Raw genomic sequence first — 23,142 nt, 5'->3', positions numbered from 1 at the left:
CTCACGGGCCCAGTAGTTTTGGCTCGCGAGCTCTAGAGCACAGGCTCAGTAGTTGTGGCGGACAGGCTTAATTGCTCCATGGCATGTGGGATCTTCCCGGACCAGGGCTCGAACCTGTGTTCCCTGCATTGGCAGGTAGATTGTTAACCACTGCACCACCAGGGAAGTCTGTAACTGTTTTTGATTCTATTGTTTTGGCTGAGATACTTCATGGTTGGCAGTCTTTTTACTGTACGTGTATATGCTTAGAATTGTAGTTGGAGGAAAGAACAAGGGATGAAGCAAAAGGGGTTTTGGGTTTCAGTTCTAGCCCATCATTTAAATTCCTTTAGCCTCGGTTTTCTTGTTTCTAGAATGGACATAAAACACCAGTACTCTCCACCTCAATGAATTGTTGTGAATATGTTTTGAAACCAGTGATGTTTCAAATCACTCTATGGAGTGATTCTATTTTCTTTATCATATTTCTCTTCTCTTCAGTTCTTTAGGTCTTTTGTGGGTTTTTAGGGAAGTGGTGATTATTGGGCTGGCAGAAGACACAAGACTCATTATGCTGCGTCTCTCCTCTAGGTTTTTCTGCTGCCCTCTCCCCATAGGCTGTCTTAGTTACTGTCATAACAAACTGCTTCCAATTTCCAAAACATTTTTCTCTTTATCGTCTATGTGCATTCACACATACTCTTCCTATCATCTACTATTTCCTCTCTATCTAGCTAACTGTTACTCTTTCTTTAAACCTGTCATAAAGAGAATTAAAGAGTTAGAATTCAGGTCAGAATACTGCAATAAATTTATGCCTCACTCTGCCATTTCTTCTCCAAACACAGAGAAATAGTAGAGAAAATATAAAAAGAGAGAGCAAAAAGAAATAGCAAGGCTTCAAAGCAAGATATATAATCTCTACAGATCCAACTAAGAGAGGCATACAAAGCAGTGAGTGGGCTCCCGCCAGAGCCTGGGCACTTGTTTGGAACAGACAGTGGTATCAGGGGAGCAGCTCCTGCAGGGCAGACAGGACCAAAAGCACTATCACTACTCCATGGCAGCACCCAGAGCAGGTCTCCCAGTTCAGGAAAAGGAGACTGAGAAGCAATAAGCTGTGCTCTATTTTCATCTGGAGGCATCGTTTAGAGAAAGTTGTAAGATCAGTGAAAGGGAGGGACTCTGCCTTCTGACCAGAAACTAAACCAAGGCAATCTCTGGCTCAGGGACTAGACCTATTTCTAGACTGGGGCCCAAGGGGCTATGTGAAAGATGGTTGCAGATGTGGAGGAGCTAGCATATAGACACACACACACACACACACACACACACACACGCATGCACACACACACATACAGACACATGCCCCTAAATATTAAAAAGAAACTATAATTTTTAGAAAATTTTAGAGGAGGATATCTTTATGAACTTAAGAGTTAAAAAAGATTTCTTCCCGTTTAAAAGACTTTAATTTAGGGTTTTCCACCTTTTTAAAAAAGTGACTCAGCTATACATATACACATATCCACTCTTTTTTTAGATTATTTTCCCATATAGGCCATTACAGAGTATTAAGTAGAGTTCCCTCTGCTATACAGTAGGTCCTTATAAGTTATCTGTTTCATATATAGTAGTGTGTATATGTCAATCCCAATCTCCCAATTTATCCCTCCTCCCCCCGCTCCCCCCCTGGTGACCGTAAGTTTATTTTCTACATCTGTGACTCCATTCTGTTCTGTAAATAAGTTCATTTGTATCATTTTTTTAGGTTCCACATATAAGCAATATCATATGATATTTGTCTTTCTCTGACTGACTTACTTCACTTAGTACGACAGTCTCTAGATGATGAGCATTCACTGAACCTACTGTGGTTATCATTTCATGATGTATGTAAGTCAGATCATTATGCCATACACCTTAATCTCATACAGTGTTATACGTCAATTATATTTCAATAAAACTGAGGGAAAATAAGTAAATTACTGATAAAAGCCTTATTTTTAGACACTGAATTTCTCACTCCCTAATATTTCCCTTCCTTTTTTCTTTTCCTTTTTATTTTTTAAACCAATAGAAGCAATAGCACAATGAATATCCTTTAACATAGATCTCTGGGCGCTTTGATGATGATGATTTTTTTTTTTTTTTATGCGGTATGCAGGCCTCTCACTGCTGTGGCTTCTCCCGTTGCGGAGCACAGGCTCCAGACGCGCAGGCTCAGCGTCCATGGCTCACGGACCCAGTCGCTCCGCGGCATGTGGGATCTTCCCAGACCGGGGCACGAACCCGTGTCCCCAGCATCGGCAGGCGGACTTTCAACCACTGCGCCACCAGGGAAGCCCCTGATTATTTTATTAGAATAAAAATTTATTTTATTAGCCCATGAATTTTTGCCAACTTTACCCCCAACAGTACTATGTGAACATGTCTGTATTCTTTGCCATCTCCCTCTTCCCTCCTCCTTTTTTCCTACTGATTTGTTAACATTTTTTGTTTGTTTAAGAATATTATTCCAGTTTATGTCATTTTTGTTGCATTTTTCCCCCTTCTGCTATCTTTCTTTATCCTTTTTTATGGGTAAAAGAAGGCTGTCTGGGCTCAGGACAGATACAGGATTGGCTACACTTTTTTTTTGCGGTACGCGGGCCTCTCACTGTTGTGGCCACTCCCGTTGCAGAGCACAGGTTCCGGACGCGCAGGCTCAGCGGCCATGGCTCACGGGCCCAGCCATTCTGCGGCATGTGGGATCTTCCCGGACCGGTGCACGAACCCGTGTACCCTGCATAGGCAGACGGACTCTCAACCACTGCGCCACCAGGGAAGCCCGGCTACACTTATTTAATGCAAGTTATTTAGATGTCATTTTCCTTTACATGTGCAAAATTGAGATAATTACAGGGTTGTTATTAGCATCAAGTAAGTTGTGATGTAAAATAATGAGCACAGTGTGTGCTTCTTAGTAAGCATTTGATAAATGATAGCTATTATAATACTTTACAGTTTGAATGTTTATGTAGTCACATTTATTTTTTTTCTTCAGCCATAGGTGTTATGCCTAGGAATTACCTGATGGCTACATGAATATTCACCTGTGTTTTTTTCTGGAAAATTTTAGGACTACTAAGGTTTTATATTTTACATTTAAAATCTTTAATCCATATGGAGTACATTTTGTTGTTAATTGTGAAATGATGATCTGATTACTTATTTTTTCCTAATATAGTTAATCAGTTTTCCCAACATTTAATGAACAAACAATCCTTTGCTCACAGATTTAAAATGCTACTTTTATCATATACGAAATTCCCATTCACACTCGTGTGTGAATTTTCTCTTTTGTTTCATAGATGTGTCTACTGATGCATTGACTGCTGTTCTGTTTTATTTATTGAGGCTTTACTATAATTTTTAATATCTGATAAGGAAAGTGTCATCTTGTAATCATATTTTCCAAAGTTTCTAGGATATTCTTTCATGTCAACACTTTTACATTAAATTTGGCAAACTAATGTCTAAATAATCCTGAATAACATTAAGTGTATAGCTTAATTTGATGGAGAGTATCTCTTACAGTATAATACTCCCATTTAGGAAAGTCCCTACTTTCATGTTCTTAAATAAAAGTACCTCAGAAGAACTTCATAGTTAGCAATATTAACAGTGAATATTGCTTGTTAAGATTATTTCTAGGCATTTCATACATTTTTGCTCTTGTGAATGCTACTACCCCTTTGACCATTGTTTTCTGTTTCTGCTCTTACACAGAAATTTAATTTTATAAATTGCTACTATCAATATAACCAGCCACTTTACCAAATTTATATGCTCTAAAACTTTTTGAATTTTTCCAGCAATCACATGATTTGCAAATATGCAGTCTCATTTCTAATAGTTGTAAGTCATTTTTCTTTTTTTATTACATTATTTAGAACATTTAAAACACTGTGTAGTAATAGCAATAACAACAGAAATCTGTCTTTGTTCCTTCTTTGCTTTTTTAAAAATTGAAGTAGAGTTGATTTACAATGTTGTGTTAGTTTCTGGTGTACAACAAAGTGATTCAGTTATACATTATATATTGTTTTCCATATTCTTTTTCATTATGGTTTATTACAGAATATTGAATATAGTTCCCTGTGCTATACAGTAGGACCTTGTTGTTTATCTATTATATATATAGTAGTTTGTATCTGCTAATCCCAAACTCCTAATTTATTCCTCCCCCACTCCCTTTCCCCTTTCGTAACCATAAGTTTGTTATCTATGTCTAGAAATCCTTATTTTTTCTGTCTTTAATGATCATGGGAGGGCTATATTGTGTTTTACTATTGAGGATAGGCTCTCTTTCTAATGTTGTATTCCTTTTATTCTTGTCTTTAAATATGTTCTTTCTTATGCTGAAATCAATAGAAACAGAGCACAGTGACTTATCATTTCCTTATCCAAATTCACAATATTTTTCTCAGTGACTATCAGCCATTTCAGTCAAAAATTATATGTATTCTAGGTTTTCCAATAGTTGATTTTAAGGGAAAGAATTGTTCTGTTTCATTTTTGTTGTTTTCTTTTTGTTACCTTTGCAGAAGATAGGCTGATGACATGTTGGTCTGTCTCATTTGTTACAATCTCGGTGATACTGAACATGTGCCCCACAAGTTTCCCTACTGGCTTGGTGCTGATATTGGGGTGCCACAACCGGAGCACTTTATCATCTCCTGAAAGAAGGACACGTGAAGATTATTTATTTTCTCAGAGTTGCAGGTGGTCACAGTTTAAAGAGTCTCTCTCACCCTTAATCATATCCTTATCTTTCTTCTAATATCAAATCACAGTCTGTTTCTTCCAGGATGTTGTCTATGATTGACTTGCTAAGAGTCTAGACTTGTTTTGGATCTGCTTCTTCTTGTCAAGGCTGTTTTTTAATAATTGTATTTACATATATAAATGTGAATTCTCATAAATATTCTATGAGTCCTTTTCTTGATTTAACACTTTCCTACTCATTCATGCATTAATGTATTATTTATACTTTATTTACTTCCCAAAAGTACTTAAGACAGCTGTTCTTTTGTTTCTACATTTTTAAATTATGCAAGCATTATAATAATAAAAGGAATCAAAGAAAGTGAAAAATTGCACATAATCTTTACCATTATAACAAATCAGCTGTTTTTGTTTTTCCATCTTCCCTTCTAGCACATACTCATGAGCATACAAAATTTATATGCAATTACTATCATGGCATAGATAAGATTTTATTAATTGTTAAAATCACATAGGTACATAGTGAAAGATTTAAACAGTATGGAAGGGTATTATTATTGTAAAAATGTCCTCTTTTCCCTTATAATCCCTAGTTCCACACCCTATAGGTTGTCACTGTTAACTTCTTTTTCTCTCTTACAAATAGACTTCTTTTTTCTTTTTGGCCACACCATGCAGCATGCAGGATCTTAGTTCCCCAACCAGGGATCGAACCTGTTCCCCCTGCAATCGTAGTGAGGAGTGGCCACTTGATGGCCAGGGAAGTCCCACGAATAAAGTTTTTATTTTCAGAGTTAAGAATAACATTTTTCGGGCTTCCCTGGTGGCGCAGTGGTTGAGAGTCCGCCTGCCGATACAGGGGACACGGGTTCGTTCCCTGGTCCGGGAGGATCCCACATGCCGCGGAGAGGCTGGGCCCGTGAGCCATGGCCGCTGAGCCTGCGCATCCGGAGCCTGTGCTCCGCAACGGGAAAAAAGAATAACATTTTCCCATTTATATTTAAATACTTTGAATTATTTTCAGAAAATACTTTTTCTCAACAACAAAAATTACTATCACACATAAAATATACACAAATAAAAATATCTTATAAATGTTGTCCAAATACAAAAATCACTGTTTTAAAATGTATTTTTACCAAGAAATTGCAGGATGCTATACTGAATGCACTTTCTAGTCTGGGAAATGTAGTCTAGCTGTATATCCAGTAAGAGATAATATAGGTTTGGTGAATAGCTGGCAGTTTTTATGCTATAACTAGATGTGTGTGTATAAACATATATGATAACATTTTTATTAAGTTTTAAATATAAAAATTATAATAGATCACGGGTAAAAGATACAGTCAAACAATTCAATTAGCAGATATAAAACAAAGTACTGTTTTAGACCCAGTAAAATTGGTTATCAGTTACATGATTAAAACTGAGTAATTCCAATAATGCAGTATCTTGCCTGATTTGCTTTTCACTGTCTATGGCTAAGAAGTGTCCCATTTCTCAGATATGTTCAGAACCCTAAGCCTCAGGCCCATAAATCATCCTAGATAATGTTAGACAGGGTAACTGCTGAAATGGGCACTGTTGCTCCTGAAGGATAAGACCACTATCCGCTGAAGAAAATCTATGACTTGTATATTACATGCAGAAGGATTCAATAGACGATTGCCCCCCGAGAAATGTCCAGGCCTTTTAAACTAAGGACTTTGTTCAATATGCATTGTGAAGGAAACTCAATCTTCCAGAGGTTCTCTATTATCTACTACCAGAGGTCCTCCAGCTCTGCTTGCTTTTCATTGATAGTAATGAAATCCTTATATAGTGTGTGTGGCTACTTTTTGGACCCAGAATGTACAGAGACACAATACTAACCTCTAAATGCATACAGTATTTCAACTGCATTATTATTATTATTATTAATCAGCTGTCTCATGCTCCAATTTATAGCTATCTATAAACATGCCTTATTTGTACTTTAGATTTTGAATCCTTGAATATTAGAAATTCAACCTGATCTTTATGAGGTTTACCATGTCTAGTCCAGAGCAGCTGTGTAATAAATGTTTGTTGAATGAAACATGAACAAATGCATGCAGAGTCCCCAAGATAGTTGGGATGGCAGATAATTGTTTTTATATACTAGACCTTCCAAATTAGGAGGTTAATTCTTAAAATGGCCAGTAGAGACAACTATTGGGTAAAAAATTCTTGATGTTCACCAAAATAATGCTCAGGAAATACCTTGTCCTGGTTTGGCTTTTTTTTTTCCTTCTGCAAGAACTTCTGTTTTTTTAAGCTCATCAAATGTCCCTGCACATTTAACACATTCAACTATGTTTAGCAAATCTGCTTTTAGAGTGTATTTTGAGTCATCAGCTGCTACATACTGCACATGGAGCAATCAACAAGAGTATTCTCCTGAGAAAAATGTGTTTTCAGTTATTGAGGATTTGCATTTTCTACTAACAGAAGCTCCATAACTGTGGCAATTCAATAAATTACAAACGGTGGAAAGAATTAGCTGCTTGTCAGTCATACTGCTAAATGTTTTCTTGCCTTTGAAAGAGTGCTAGAAACACTATAATTAGCAGGTTTTCAAAGCTGAAGTGGGGATCTTATAATAATTAACACTGAGGTTAGTGAGAGTCAAATGCTTTAATCCATAAGCACTGAAGTGGTTTGAGTCCCAAAACATTACCAAACACATTTTTTTTCCCAGAACTGATTAAAATACTTAAGACTACAAAGTATACAAAAGTTGGTCCATTCCTTTTCTCTTTTTTAAATAAAATTAATTAGTTTATTTCTTAAAATTTATTTTATTTTTGGCTACGTTGGGTCTTTGTTGCTGCTCATGGGCTTTTCTCTGGTTGTGGTGAGTGGGGGCTACTCTTCGGTGCAGTGTGCAGGCTTCTCATTGTGGTGGCTTGTCTTGCTGCAGAGCACAGTCTCTAGGCACGCGAGCTTCAGTAGTTGTGGCATGCAGGCTCAGTAGTTATGCCTCGCAGGCTCTAGAGCACAGGCTCAGTAGTTGCGGTGCACGGGCTTAGTTGCTCCGCAGCCTATGGGATCTTCCTGGACCAGGGCTTGAACCCATGTCCCCTGCCTTGGCAGGCGGATTCTTAACCACTGAGCCACCAGGGAAGCCCTGGTCCATTCTTATGTTTTGCATTCTTTTGTGTGGGAACGAAGGGTTGTCCAAAGGAATTGGTTAAGATTAATGTGACAGCATATCTTTCAGAACAATCAGATTTTAGAAATCAAATCTCACTGTAGCCACGTATTTAAGTACTACTTTTTCAAAGGCTTTGTGTGCTGGGCTCAGGTTGAAGCAGGACAGAAGTCATTGCTTTTATCTAACTGAAGACAAGCTGCCGTGAATGCAGCATCCACCGCAGTCTGATTCTCAGGCAGTTTTGCTGCTTACTCTCTCACCACCAATATACTCTCCTTCCCTCACCTACTCCCTCCTTCTGACTTCCGGCCAGGACCATTGCAAGTAATGAGCCAAGATAGTCAGGAAAGGGCAATGGGGGATCAGGAAATTATGATACAAGCATTCTACTTCTTTTATTGAAAACATCTGATTTTAGTATTTCTTCTGTTCCCTTATGTGTTATAGATCTCATTATGGAGCTCTCTACATGATAGCCTTAATTAGTACAGCTTAAAGAGTTGGATTCCTGTGTGTGCTTAGAAACATCAGTATTGAGTGTCAGGAAACTTGCCCCCAGTCTAAGCCGTGACTCCCACATATTGCTTTTCAGGTTCTTATCCAGACACCTTTCTTTCTTTTCTTGCTGTCTTTAACTGAAATGTAGGTTTGTGACCAGTTAATGCTTTGTTTTTCTGAATACACGAAGCTGTGGTTATATATTGAATAACATCTAATTGGAAAACTCGGCTCCAATTTTTCAAAAGGACAATTTAGTTTATCTCCTATGAACAGGAAGTTTTTAAAACAATAGTATCAGAGTATTATGTTCAAAAGAATCTTAAAATTTATGTAGTCCAACGTCTTCATTTTACCAGATAAGGAAAATGAGCACCAGGCAGAGACTAAGTGATTGTTGAAAATCATACAGTTGGTTAGTGGCCAGGCTATGACTAAACCCAGTTCTTCTATCTTCTAGTTCACTGTTTTCATTAGTTTTGCTTTCCAGTAGACTACAACAAAATTTTTAAAAATAAGATTTGAACCACAATCTAATTTTAAGTAAGTGTTGTGGCAGGCCCAAAGCTGAGGACAGATTTAAGTATAAACTTTAAATGCACAGTGTACTTGAAAAAAAATTAACTTTATGTCCTCAAAGGAGATTACCCTGTCATGAAGTGAAAGTGCAGCTATCCTTATGTGTACCTCAAGGCTGAGGCAGGATACTCTTTGTAGGAAACCAAATACTGCCTGCTGTGTGCATTTTGGGAGAAGAAATTTGAAGAAATCTTACATGGAAGGGGGCCAATAGCACTTATTCATCTAACATCTCGCCTCCTTTAGTGAATATGTGTACTCTAAGCATTTACCAAATGGTATATTTGTTGATGTTTTTGATGGCAGGGCTTTCTTCCTCTTTTTCAAAATCTTTTTTCTCTTTTAAAATTCAGATCTCCAGTATAGGCCATTTTCTTGATGTTTATTTGTTTGTGTTTCTGTTTTGCTCGTTTACATCTTTCAAGTCTACATGTCCCTTGTTTCCTTTAAGGTGACCCTGATCTCCTTGAGGAGCCTCTGGGAGCTCATCTTCTCCAACACACAGGTAGCCTACGGAGTCCTTAACAGCTCCTATCTCCAGCCAGATCTTTACCCATCACCAGTAGGAATATCCTCTCAGATGTCTAATTGACACTTGATATTTAAGTTCAAAATTGAAATTTTGTTTGCATTCTTTCTCCATATAAGCACCCTCTTCTCAATTTCTATGTAATTATCAATGCAACTGCTATTCTTCTATGTTTCCCTCCTTACAAACTTGGAGATGGCTGCTCCCTTTTATTAATCCCCAATATCATTCTGTCTCCAGGTCTTATGAATAATTTATTTTTCCATGTCTTAGAGACTGACTCTTGCTTTTCCTTTTCTAGAGCACCTACAATAACTCAGACCCTCACCATCTCACTCATGACTTCTGTAACAGCCTCCTAATGAACTGAAGCTTTCAATTTATTCCAACAAAACCTGTATAAGTTGATCAAAGTGATTGTGCCTAACTGTTGTAAATGAATTGAATTAATAATTATTGATAACCTACTATGTGCCAGGCATACCTTACCTCAATTAATCTTAAACACTATCATATGAAGTAGGTGTTTTTTTGTTATTGTTAGCATCAGTATTAGCAAATTTGGATTGAAGACTTATTACGTGCAAGACCCTGCCTGTGTAAGTACTTTATTCTTATAATACCATTATGAGTATGTATTATTATCAGCTCCATTTTGCAGGTGAGATTGAAGCATACAGGAATTAAATAACCTATAAAAGGCCATACCGCTTGCCAGTAAGAGAGCCAGGATTTGTTCCTAGGCAGTCTGACTACAGAGCCCAGGCTGAAAGCCATCCCAGTCTTAGAACCTCAGTATGATAGATAAGGAGTCTGAGGCCGGAAGAATATTTCAGTCCGTCACCTTTCCCCTCAAGTATTTGTCATCTTTCCTCCTACTCTCAGCAGATAATCTTAGCCCTTAAATATTGGTATTTTTCAACACTCTATCCCTGGTCCTCTTCTCTGTTACTGCTAAACCATTGGCTCTTGACCTTTTTGTCAGGGACTCCTTTGAGGATTTGATAAAATTTTGGACTTTCTTTCCAGAAAAATGCACATAGATACACAAGCATTCAGCCGCAGGGGCTGTAGGACTCCCTTAAAGCCCACACATGGGCCCCAGGCTAGGAATTCATGCTCCTACACATTGAAACAAGTTCTAGAGAGATTAAAGATTTAAAAGTAAAATATACAACAAACAAACAATTATAGTAAATATGGGAGAATTTGCTTCACACATTCACAGGCTGGGGAAGGTCTTTCTAAGTGTGCCACCAAATCAAAAAGCCACAAAGAAAAAGAATGACAGATTTGACTTTATACGAACTTTAAAATTCTCTAAAAGTTTTCTCTAGCAGTAAAATGCGATCACTGTATGAAACTCTATAACTGTGTTAATTAAGGAGAGCACTCTTTGCAAAGTAGAAAATCTCTGTGTAACATGAAATGTCCTCTTACCTCCCGTGACAATCACATTTGCTTTTATACTGTAACAAAAAGTGTTTGCTCCTCTTGGCATGGAAAACTCTCTGACAGGCCTGCAAAACACAAATTAGATATAAAGCTTGTATATTTTTCCTTATAAAGCTAATTCCAACTTAGATTGTGTTCGAGAGGCTCACTTCTAAGTTGTTATGAATCCATTTACCCACAGAAAATATTATAAGCAAAGATTAAATTCTTACTGACCCACAGAATCTACTTTATAATATGATATTAATGCAGCATTTGCGTTGTTTCTGTTTAAAAAGAAATCCTTTCCTCTACCCTGGAGTTGCAGTTGTGCTGGTGTTAAGAATGGGCAGAGATATATCACGTCTTAAGCCAGAAAGTATATTGCTCAGCTAAATGAGTGTAGTACAGAATGGCAGGAATGTATTTGGATACTTCCCTCTCACTCACTACCCACATCCAACTTGCTGTCAAGTCTTGTTGATTTTACCTCCTAAATAGACATGAAATCTCACCACTTCTTCCCATTTCCGCCACAATGTCTTGGTTCAACTCTCCATCCCCTCTCACCGGAACTACTGCAATAAACTGCTAATCTCTCAGCTTCTACTATTTCCCATTCTCTTTCCCCAATCCCACTCCAAATCCTGTTGTCAAGTTGCAGCCAAAGTGATCTTTCTAAAACATGAGTTGGATCACATCACTTTTCTCCAGTGGACTCCTGATACTCTAAGAAACACCAGGTTCCTTCACCTGGCCCACCAAGCCCATATGGTGCTGGATGGTCCTTGTCACCTTTTCAGGCTCACTCCATGCTCTCCTCTTCCCCTGGATCCAGCCATGTGGTCTCTTTAGCTTCCTTTCTGGCCTCACTGAACTCTCTTTCTCCTCAAGAGCTTCTGCACAGGCCAAAGATTTTCTTTCCCCGGATCCTAGCCACACTAACAGACACCCTCCTGTAAGTGTCAGCTTAAATATCACTTTCTCAGAAAGGCCTTTCCTGGACTCCACCCTCCTGCCCGCACCAACTAAATAAAGTCTTTTGTGTTATTTTCTAGTCTAGTACCATGTTATTTTCCCTTAGGCATAAAGCACCTGACCTTAGTCTCCTCTTGCCTTGTATGTTTCCTTTTCTTTTCTTTTTTTTTAAATAAAATGGTAATATATACTATTCTGTTCCTTGGTTTTTTCACTTAATAATATATCTTGATGATCTTTCCAAATCAGTAGGTAAAAAATTTTCTCATTCTTTTTTCTAATTGTCATAGAGTATTCCTTTGTAAGACTAAATCATCACTTAATTTCTGAGGGACATCAAGCTTTCTCAAATTTTTTGTGATTACAAATAATACTGCAACTTTCTTATAAAAGTACCATTTCATATGTATGTATTTCTAAAAGACAAGTTCTTAGAAGTGGTATTGCAAGTCAAGGGGTACATGTATTTGTAATTTTAAATTATATTACAGTTTCTTTTTAATTCTTTTTGCCCACTAGACTACACTTCTTCAAATGTGGCTCTTTACAAAAACTGGGCCTCATAAAGCATAACTTCTATGTAGCTTATATTTTGGGGTTATCTTTGAGATAATAAACCTAAGGGGCAATACCCAGAAGCGTCTTGGATTGCAATTATCACCCTAAACTTCAGGTGAGAATAAATTTTCATTATAAGTGCCCAATGTGAATTTAGGCTATAAAAGAAATGGATGTGAATTAAACACAAGCTGTAGATTTCTCAGAACACAATCACAAAGTCAATGAGAGAGCATGTAAATGAAGTCTGAATTGCAGTCTTTGGGAAGATGTAGATACAAGATTTGGCTGAAACAACTTTGCTTAATGTCAGAAAAATTATGAAGAAAAAAATTTGCTCAACTAAATTCAGGAATTTACATAAGAGGCTCTTACTGGGAACCATGGATCATGTGTAGTTTTTCCAATTATGTTACTTTTTATTCTTCCTTAAACCTAAGGTAAAGAGTATTCCTTAGAACCCTACATTCAACTTCATCAATCTCTTAACTTAGAGGTTAACTTCATTAACCTCTTTACTTAGGTCAGGAATTCTCATGACCTTAGAGCAGTGGTTCCTAAACTTGGAATCAGAATCACTTTGGATGCTAAAATATAAATTCCTTATCCTATCCCTAACTTAGTAAATCGGAATCTTCAAGGGGCTCAGAAATTCATATTAAATTTTTTTCCAAAATGTTTTCTCACATATATGCCTATAACATTTACTTGTAAATTATATACATATATTACACAATTAATATAGTATGTATCTTATAAACAAACAGCAATAAAAATGAGATAAAAATGTAAAAGAAAGAGAATTTCTAGAATTTTCTACCCACTTTCTGATGGCTCATCTTGCATTCCCTCTGGGGTATATGCACCCTGCTTTTGAGTTAGTTCCTGATAGTTTCAAGAAAGAATATGAGAGCTCTTTCTGATTTTTTTTTTTAACAGGAGCCCCAGTAGGAGGAGGTAGTGGGAAGGGCAGACTTCTGTAGGGACCTGCCATAAAATGGATGGAGCTTGACAGGGCAAACTGGTGAAGTGGACTTAGAATGCATCCAGGGTTGAGGTCAGGAGGCCTAGATTTTGGTCACATTCTGTTGCTAAATATATGACATTAGAAGTGTCACTTAATTTTGCTGAACTACAATTTCCCCACTTATGAGACCAAGGATTTGGTTATAGCTTAAATAGCTTCTACTACTTAAAATCTTTGATTGTATGCTTTCTGTGTGGATGTGGCTGAGTAGGAGTCCAGCAGGCCACTGCATAGCTTATGTAGGTGGTGGCCAGCACTATGCAGCACACAACCTGCATAACCGTTACCAATGGCCCCTGGATTGGGGTAGGGGAAAGTACATGAACAAAGACTCCAATGACTCATTGTACTTTCTAATCAGTAGTGTAGCTCCCCCCCGTGTGGGGGAAAAAGTGAAATTAGAGCAGCTAGAGGGTTATGGGAGAAATAGATCTGAATTTATGGATTCATTGAAGGTTGTTGACTATAGAATTTCCATATTGGAAATGTTCAGGATAGTATGTTTGAAAATTGTTCCTGTCTTACCTAAGATTATTAAAGCATTAGATTTCTGTATTAAATAATGTCTGCAGTTGGCAAAGGAGTTGGGGAGAGAGCATAGTGAGCTAAAAGTATACTCTGAAAGGGAAGTAATCAAGAGAGAGAAATTCCCCAATGACAACAAGGCCTGTGAAACAATTTTGGGGGGCACTCAGTAGGGCCTCAACAAAATTTACTGAGTACAAACTGAATGTCCAGCACTGGCCTAGAGGAAACATCAGTGAACTGTGATAGCAGAGGTGAGAGTGTTCATTAGTTAAGATGTGTACAGGAGCCAGGCAGGTAAACCATATGAGCGAAGCCGGCTGGCTAGGAAACTACAGGGAGTGCATGGAGAGTGCATGTCCTGTGGAAAGTGGGAGCCAAGGCCCAGAGTCAGTTAATAAAACCAAATAAATGACTGTAAATGCTACCAAACAAAACACCATTTGCAGGTTGCATTTAGCTCGTGAGACTACCAGTTTGCAACCTCTGAATGAGACAGCTCCTATATTTTAAAAAACATACACGATGATAAAATAGCAATAGTTTAGACAAAATTTCCAATTTTGATAAGTGTGAATGATCATTTAGAGGAGAAAAAAGTAGCTCTTTTTGTTTTAAAGTTCAAAAGTAACACAAAGTATCAGTTGTTAAGTCCTAAGTGGGAAGTTTACTAAATAAACAGGAATAGATTATACTACTTCTATGTAAAAAGATACCTCTACGATATTTTAAAAGATTTTTTCTTCCAAAAAATTTATATCTAGTTTATAGTAGTAATTTTTCTGACTAGCTAATGCAAAGGTAAACTATAGTCCTAATTTATTCAAATGACTACTTATTTACAGTTCATGAAAAGCAGTCCTAATTCAGTAACATAAATCTAAAGTCAGAATTTAGAATTTTGAAAATGTTTAAACGTTCCAGATAAGAAATAGTTTCTACTTATTTCTGGTGACTTATTTACACTTTTGCCAATGACATGTTTTTCTGGTTGACTGAATGAACTGAACTTGATTAGGTATAAACTGAGAATGTCATTATTTTCTTCTACCCTTGTCTCCAAACACAGCCTCTTAGTACATCATCGTGCCCCAGCACCAAGTCTTCTTGGACCAGTTTCCATTAGAAAGGGAAATTCCTGCTAAACCACTGACTGTGGCCCACAGGAAATTCACACAGGCTAGTCATGCAGGACAGTGTCAACCTGAATGCAGCCCCACCCTATTGTCTTGGGTCCCTCCTGCCAGGTAGGAATGTGTGCATTAGGTACAGCAGGGGCAGAGCTGAGGGCCCACAGTAATTTTGGGGGCCCACAGAAATGTTCTAATTGTTCTTAAAATCAAAGGAAAAAATTTAAGTTTAGGGTCAAGAGAAGTGTTTTAATTTTTTCTCATATCAGAAAAACTAAAACTTTTAGAGCCTAAAACATTAAAAAAGTTGAAGTCTTTAAAATTATATCAAAAATAATGTGCAATATTGAGAGCGTTATGGTGGGAGGGACACATGAAGGCAAAAGTGCTCAGGGCCGCATGTCATAATATGGTCCAGCCTGCAGCCTTCAGTATTCCCCATGGGGAAGCAAGTAGTGGTCATAATGTGCATATGTCACCTGTCAAACTTGCCTAAGGTGAGCCTGTGTCCTTTGGGGCCTCAGCAAGTAGCCCCTGCGGAGCCAGATGTATTTCCCTGCTTTTTTGGCTCTCCTGGAGCAGGCTCTCCTGGAGCTCTCCTCCGGTGGTCTGAGGTGGGGGAAACTCTCTCCCACCTCCACTCTCACCCTGGGGATGGCAGACCAAATGCCTCAGCATTCCCCAGAGTTCCACAGCTAGGTAATTGCATCCTCCTTTTCAACTATTTTAGAATTGCTTGTTGTTTCTTCATTGCTGTGGGTGACTGATAAGATAAGAGTCATGGGACTGGTCTGACTACCTTCTAATAATTCTGTGAGGATGGTTTAGTATATCTTTCTTTAAATGGAACTTTAGCTGAAATTCTATGATAGCAGGAAAAGAAACATTTAATGCCCTGTTAGTTGATTATGGATCTATCAAACATTTTTACATCAATGTCTCAGCATGTAAAATGGTGATCATACATACTTCCCATTAAAATTGTTTTGTTTTTTTTAAAATACCTGCCCATTAGATAAAATTAATCTATTTTCCTGGCCCACATAATTAAATGGACCAGAAATGGATGAACTGTGTCTTTCAATAAAGCCAGTTGCAGCTAAGAAAATTCATATAATTGATGTCAACTAGGAAAAAACTTAAAAGATGAGCTGCTTTTCACAGATATTTTATATACATATTCAACTGCATAGTTTTTAACAGATTGCTTTCTTATTCTGTAACTAGGTGTAATTTACTCTAACTGGTACATACCAGAGTGTTCTCTGAGAAAGTTATGATAATATTGACTAGTATTTCCACAGCATTTTACATCTGAAGAATGAAGAGAGTTTTCACTCAACATCTTACAGTGCAGTGAGATATCTGGTTTGGTGTTTGGACTTGAGCTCAGGTCCTCCACACCATGGTCCCTCCTCAGGGATGGGGTGGTAGGCCAGGGGTTGGGGGGGACCACCCTCTTGTCTAGGATGCCTCAGGGAGACCCACCTCTAAACAGTGACCACAGCAAGATAGCACTAGACTCATAGTCTGATGTACAATGTTGGCCCATATTGTCCATTCCATAACAAAATAAAATGTAGATACCATGGGCCTTTGAACACAGAAGACTCCCAATAAATATGTTTGAATACACTTCAGGGAAAAATACCACTGGTTGACAGTAATGTACCAGTTTTCAGAGTCACACAGAATAGAAATATATTGATTCTGGGAAGTTCCCTCTGAATTTTTCCCTGAGATAATAGTACTTTTGAAGGAGAAACATTTTCTAATAATTTCTTCAAAATGAAAAAAAAAAACCAAACACTATACTATCAAAAGAACTTGCCTGAATCATAGCATACTTCACCTCAGTTTCCCTGCTAATGTTACACAAATTTGTGAGCTCTGATCTGGAGAGGGAAGCAGGGTAATCAGATGGAACGTTACATAATTAGGGTTATTCACTGAATGTAATATGATGTTCAGACAGGAAAGCATCCCAGGGGGATCATGCAATTGCTAAAGGTGAAGGGCCATTGAGCAAACTTGTATCCTCTCTTATCTTCCCTTGGGGTTGGGGTAGATGCGAGGAATGCAGGGGACAAAGAAGAAGTCATTTTTATTTCCTCCTTAATGATGTAAGGCAGGAAATTTGCGTGCCTCAGGTAAAGGTATTTTTTTTAAATAGTGGTCCTCACTATGGGTTATTGCCTATGATTAATCCATATTGTACCCATTCCCAAAGAACAAGAGAAGGTGCAATAGAAAACTTTAGATCATGTATGGTAAACTTTTTCTTTAAGAATCCAGATAATAAATATTTTACACTTTCCTATTTACTCTCTGCCACTGTAGCACAAAAACAGCTGTAAATAACACGTAAACAAGTGAGCATGGTTGTGTTCCCATATAACTTCATGAGCAATGAAATTTGAATTTCATATAATTTTCATGGGTCATGAAATATTATTCTTCTTTTGATTTTTTCAACCATTTACAAATGTAAAACTTATTCTTAGTTTGCAGATGCTACAAAAGCAGATGGCCCACTGAACATGGCACATGCCATTTTCTGACCCCTACTATAGAAGTGGGAACACAAAGAACAAACCAGTACAGGTCTACAGTAACTCCACCTGATCTCAGTATTAAAATTCATTTTCTGATGTATTTCAGTATCTTTATTAAGGAAACAAAAAGAGGAACTTTTACATTTATTGAGCACTAACTATATATACCATGCATTAAGCTAGGCACTTTACCTGAGTAAATTAGGTTAATTTTTGCATACCTTATAACACTACAAGGTAGGTATATTCATTCCCATTTAAAGACAGAAAAACTGAGACTAAGTAGAGCTAATGGTAATGTGTTCAATGGTCACAAAGCCTTGAGTGCCAGACAGAAACCAGTTCTGACTGGCTCCATAGCAACCCTACTGAGAACCACTACATACTTTCTAATATTACAATCTGCCTCCAAGCTGGGTAACTAATAAAGAGTAATGCTAAGTAGTTAATTGCTCATCTCTTGGAATTGCCAAGCTATTAAAGGGTTAATGGTTCAACTTATGTCTTGCAATAGGCCAATATTCTTTACATGGCAATATTAATAGCATATGTTCATTTTCCTGCTGGTACATTTGTGAAATTACCATACAAAATTATGACCAGAATGATAATCATTTCTTAAATGGAAAATTTTTTTTGAGAGGAGTTTTTTCCTGCCTTTCTGGGAGCTGTACTGGCTTCCATTTTAACAACTGGCCAATTATGAATTAGTATAAATGCAGTTTCATCTGTCTCAGCTTAAGACTTATCATAAGAAATTGCAGAGATAAGAATACGATGAATCTAAGGATGGAGTGGACTCGACTCTCTATTGAAATGACTCCTCAATGGCACTGACAGTTCTGGAAAACATGATTACACTGTATCACTTGAGAAATCTCTTTAGCTTCTAGATTTAGGAGAGTGACCCAAGGAAGTAGTTGAAAAGTTAGCCAGAATTTGACAGAATAGATCAATGATCATTATTTGCTGAGTTTGTGTATTTTTGTCTCACAGTTTCCTGACCCTCTTGGGCCAAATTCCAGGAGATATGGTGAATACTAGGAAGCTTGGAATTGAGCTTAAAGACAAACTCCTGCCTATTGCAAAATAGATGCTCTTCAGACCTAAGACCAGAAAGTACTGGCAAGTATGAAAAAGAAAACCTTCTAGATAATTTAAGTGTTTACAGCTACAAAGTACCAAATCTACAGAACACTGCAGAGAGGAGGAATTTAAATTCCCTACAATAATATTACATAAATAAAAAATACATACTAACATTCATTTTGAACAAAACATATAAATAAAAAGATTTATTAAACTCAAAGAATGGTTGCATGTGTGTGTGTGTGTGTGTGTGTGTGTGTCCCTGTTTGCACATAAGTAAAAATGGAATGGGATACAAGGATAAAAAGAAAAATGGAGCTGGAGGAATCAGGCTCCCTGACTTCAGACTATACTACAAAGCTACAGTAATCAGACAGTATGATACTGGCACAAAAAGAGAAATATAGATCAATGGAACAGAATAGAAAGCTCAGAGATAAACCCACGCACATATGGTCACCTTATTTTTGATAAAGGAGGCAAGAATATACAATGGAGAAAAGACAACCTCTTCAATAAGTAGTGCTGGGAAAAGTGGACAGCTACATATAAATGAATGAAATTAGAACACTCCCTAACACCATACACAAAAATAAACTCAAAATGGATTAAACACCTAAATGTAAGGCCAGACACTATCAAACTCTTAGAGGAAAACATAGGAAGAACACTCTCTGACATAAATCACAGCAAGATCCTTTTTGACCCACCTCCTAGAGAAATGGAAATAAAAACAAAAAGAAACAAATAGGACCTAATGAAACATAAAAGCTTTTGCACAGCAAAGGAAACTGTAACCAAGATGGAAAGACAACCCACAGAATGAGAGAAAATATTTGCAAATGAAGCAACTGACAAAGGATTAATCTCCAAAATTTACAAGCAGCTCATGCAGCTCAATATCAAAAAAACAAACAACCCAATCCAAAAATGGGCAGAAGACCTAAATAGACATTTCTCCAAAGAAGACGTACAGATTGCCAACAAACACATGAACGAATGCTCAACATCATTAATCATTAGAGAAATGCAAACCGAAACTACAATGAGCTATCACCTCACACCAGTCAGAATGGCCATAATAAAAAATCTACAGGGTTTCCCTGGTGACGCAGTTGTTGAGAGTCTGCCTGCCGATGCAGGGGACACGGGTTCGTACCCCAGTCCGGGAAGATCCCACATGCCACGGAGCAGCTGGGCCCGTGAGCCATGGCCGCTGAACCTGCACGTCTGGAGCCTGTGCTCCGCAACGGGAGAGGCCACAACAGTGAGAGGCCCACGTACCGCAAAAAAAAAAACAAAAAAAAAAACTACAAACAATAAATGCTGGAGAGGGTGGGTGTGGAGAAAAGGGAACCCTCTTGCACTGTTGGTGGGAGTAAATTGATACAGCCACTATGGAGAACAGTATGGAGATTCCTTAAAAAACTAAAAATAGAACTACCATACGACCCAGCAATCCCACTACTGGGCATATACCCTGAGAAAACCATAATTCAAAAAGAGTCATGTATCACAATGTTCATTGCAGCTCTATTTACAATAACCAGGACATGGAAACAATCTAAGTGTCCATCAACAGATGAATGGATAAAGAAGATGTGGCACGTATGTACAATGGAATATTACTCAGCCATAAAAAGAAACGAAACTGAGTTATTTGTAGTGAGGTAGATGGACCTAGAGTCTGTCATACAGAGTGAAGTAAGTCAGAAAGAGAAAAACAAATACCGTATACTAACACATATATATGGAATCGAAAAAAAATCGTCATGATGAACCTAGGAGCAGGATGGGAATAAAGACCTACTGGAGAATGGACTTGAAGACACAGGGAGGGGGAAGGGTAAGCTGGGACAAAGTGAGAGATTGGCATAGACATATATACACTACCAAATGTAAAACCAGTAGCTAGTGGAAAGCAGCCACATAGCACAGGGAGATAGCTTGGTGCTTTGTGACCACCAAGAAGGGTGGGATAGGGAGGGTGGGAGGAAGGGAGACACAAGAGGGAAGAGTTATGGGGATATATATATATATATATATATATGTATAGCTGATTCACCTTGTTATAAAGCAGAAACTAACACACCATTGTAAAGCAATTATACTCCAGTAAAGATGTTAATAAATAAATAAATAAATAAATAAAAAGGAATAAGAGTGTGTTTAACTCAATTCTGCTCTTGAGGATATGTCACTGGAAAAAAAAAAAAAGAGAATTAGATCTTCCTAGAATCATGTCAGTTGAAGGGCATGTTTTTGCTGACAAAAAAAAGGTACCTATTAACATTTCATTAAGACCTAATACAAGCATTCACCACCTGATTGAAAGATCCTAATACTTGGAAAAGGGAGTATTGGTCCATACAAATTGTTCCCAAAGGAAAACTTGTGCCTTTCCTTTCTTGCAGTGTTAGAGTATTTATTATTATCATAGATTTTGGCGGCATGTGGAAATCAGTGTTCTTTAAAAATCCAGTCTCCACAAAAGACCTTAAATGTCTATAAGCAAATAATAATACTTTCAGTTGTTAAGGGGGTTTAGTTTTCAAAGCACCTTCACCCATTTCAGCTTATTTGAGTAGCACAAAAATCCCATGAGCTAAGAAGTTAGTATTATTCCCATTTATAAATGAGGTTATTGAGGTTCAAAAAAGTTTAAAAAAACATGCTCAAGACTCTTGGACAATGAATAAGTGGCAGGCGTGATCTAGAATTCCCTTGCAAATGTATTCCTTTATTTATATTCTCTCGTAGTGAAAAGCACAGCCACGTATATAGTTTCCCCAAACTGAGCCTGGTGTCTGCTGCTCTAATGCTTTTCTTCTAAATCTTTGGATGATTTGCTCTTCACCTCACTCAGATCTCTGATCACATGTTATCTCCTCAGAGCAGTCTCTCGTGACCATCCTGTCAAGATTACTGCCTCCCATCACTCTTTATCCCATAATGCTCCTTCATCTCCACCACCTACTCACCTAAGTCTGTATTATTCATTTGATTATTTGCTCTCCCACTAGAATATGACTCCAGGAGAGGAGAGAGTTAGTCTTTTTTGTATACCATTATATCACTTCTTGGAACAGTTTTTGATCTATAATAGGCATACATTAAATATTGTTGAGAATGAAAAAATGAACCTTAGATTCCTCTCTTTCCTTTATTTCTCTCATCCAGTAGGTCACCAGTTCTTGTAAATTATACAAGAATCTGTTCTCTTTCCATCCTTACTTTCACTGGTTCAGTTCAAATCCCCATCATTTATTTTCTAAACTATTGCCATATCTTCCCAATTGGTCTCCCTCTTTTCAACTTGCCTTTCCCCAATCCATTCTCCACTTTGCTGCTAGGGTAATCTGTCAAAAACACGAATTTTATCACTTTTCTTTCTAAAGTATTCAATGGCTTCCTGTAGCCATCAGGTTAAAATTCCAACTTTTTATCATGGTATGCAGGTCTCTTCATGTTTCGCTTATCCAGTCTCATCTTTCCCAACTCTTTCTCTCTGTTCCGATCATATTGAACCACTTACAGTTTCTAGAATTCACCATCTTCTTTTTCACTTCTGTGCCTTTATAAATGTCATTTCTTTAATGTGACTATTTATCAACTCTACTCTCCTGCAACTGCTTTACCTGGCTAACTCTTACCAGTTCTTCAAAACTCAGTATGCATGACACTCCTTTTCAGGAAGCTTACCTCAATTTTTATCCACACTCCCATCCTACCTTAAGATGCTCTGAGAACTCTCTTCTGCTCCCATACAACTCTCTTAAATCGATGTCATAACACTTATCACCCTCTCTCGGAATCTATTTCCTTTCTCCCTCATTAGACATGAGAGCAAAGACCTAGTCTTATGCATCTTTAAATTTCCAACACGTAATACAGTGCTTTAAATAAAGTAACTAACCAATAAGTATTTGCTAAAAAAAAAAAAAAAGTGAATATTCAGCCTCCTGCTCTAGAGCTTCTTCTGGAGTCATCTATGCAGTTTTGTTCAAATTATAGGACTATCAGAAAGAGAATGTTGAATACACAAAAACTCAACAAGCTTAGTGTCTTGGAAAGACACATCCTTAAACATAATTAAAATGCAATAAGTACAAAGACTGAAGCATGAAAAGGGTACCTAACCCAGCTGGGGAAGAGGTTGCTGGGAGAGGTCAGGAAAATTTCCTAGAGTTGGTATCACTTGATCCTTAAAGGATTTATGGGGTCAGTTATACCTCAAAAAACTGGAAACAATTTTAAAAATAAAAAACTTCCTTCTTTTCAAAAAAAGAAAAAAACCCCACAGGATTATGGAGGTT

At 37.5% G+C, this 23,142-nt stretch overlaps 1 protein-coding gene across 2 annotated transcripts in view; it reads right to left on the bottom strand.

The window, feature by feature from the left end:
• The window catches only part of WDR64 (WD repeat domain 64), a 150,368-nt gene that overhangs the window by 84,589 nt on the left and 42,637 nt on the right, over positions 1 to 23,142 (bottom strand). For both annotated transcript variants that reach the window (XM_065883312.1, XM_065883323.1), the window contains 2 exons: positions 10,971 to 11,050; positions 4,561 to 4,700 (listed from right to left, as the gene is read on the bottom strand). In XM_065883312.1, the coding sequence (XP_065739384.1) occupies positions 4,561 to 4,700; positions 10,971 to 11,050 (220 nt within the window). The remainder of the gene's footprint in view (positions 1 to 4,560; positions 4,701 to 10,970; positions 11,051 to 23,142) is intronic.

The sequence above is a fragment of the Phocoena phocoena genome, chromosome 1 (genome assembly GCF_963924675.1).
Source record: "Phocoena phocoena chromosome 1, mPhoPho1.1, whole genome shotgun sequence".
NCBI lineage: Eukaryota > Metazoa > Chordata > Mammalia > Artiodactyla > Phocoenidae > Phocoena > Phocoena phocoena.
This window is presented reverse-complemented; position numbering and strand designations above follow the sequence as displayed.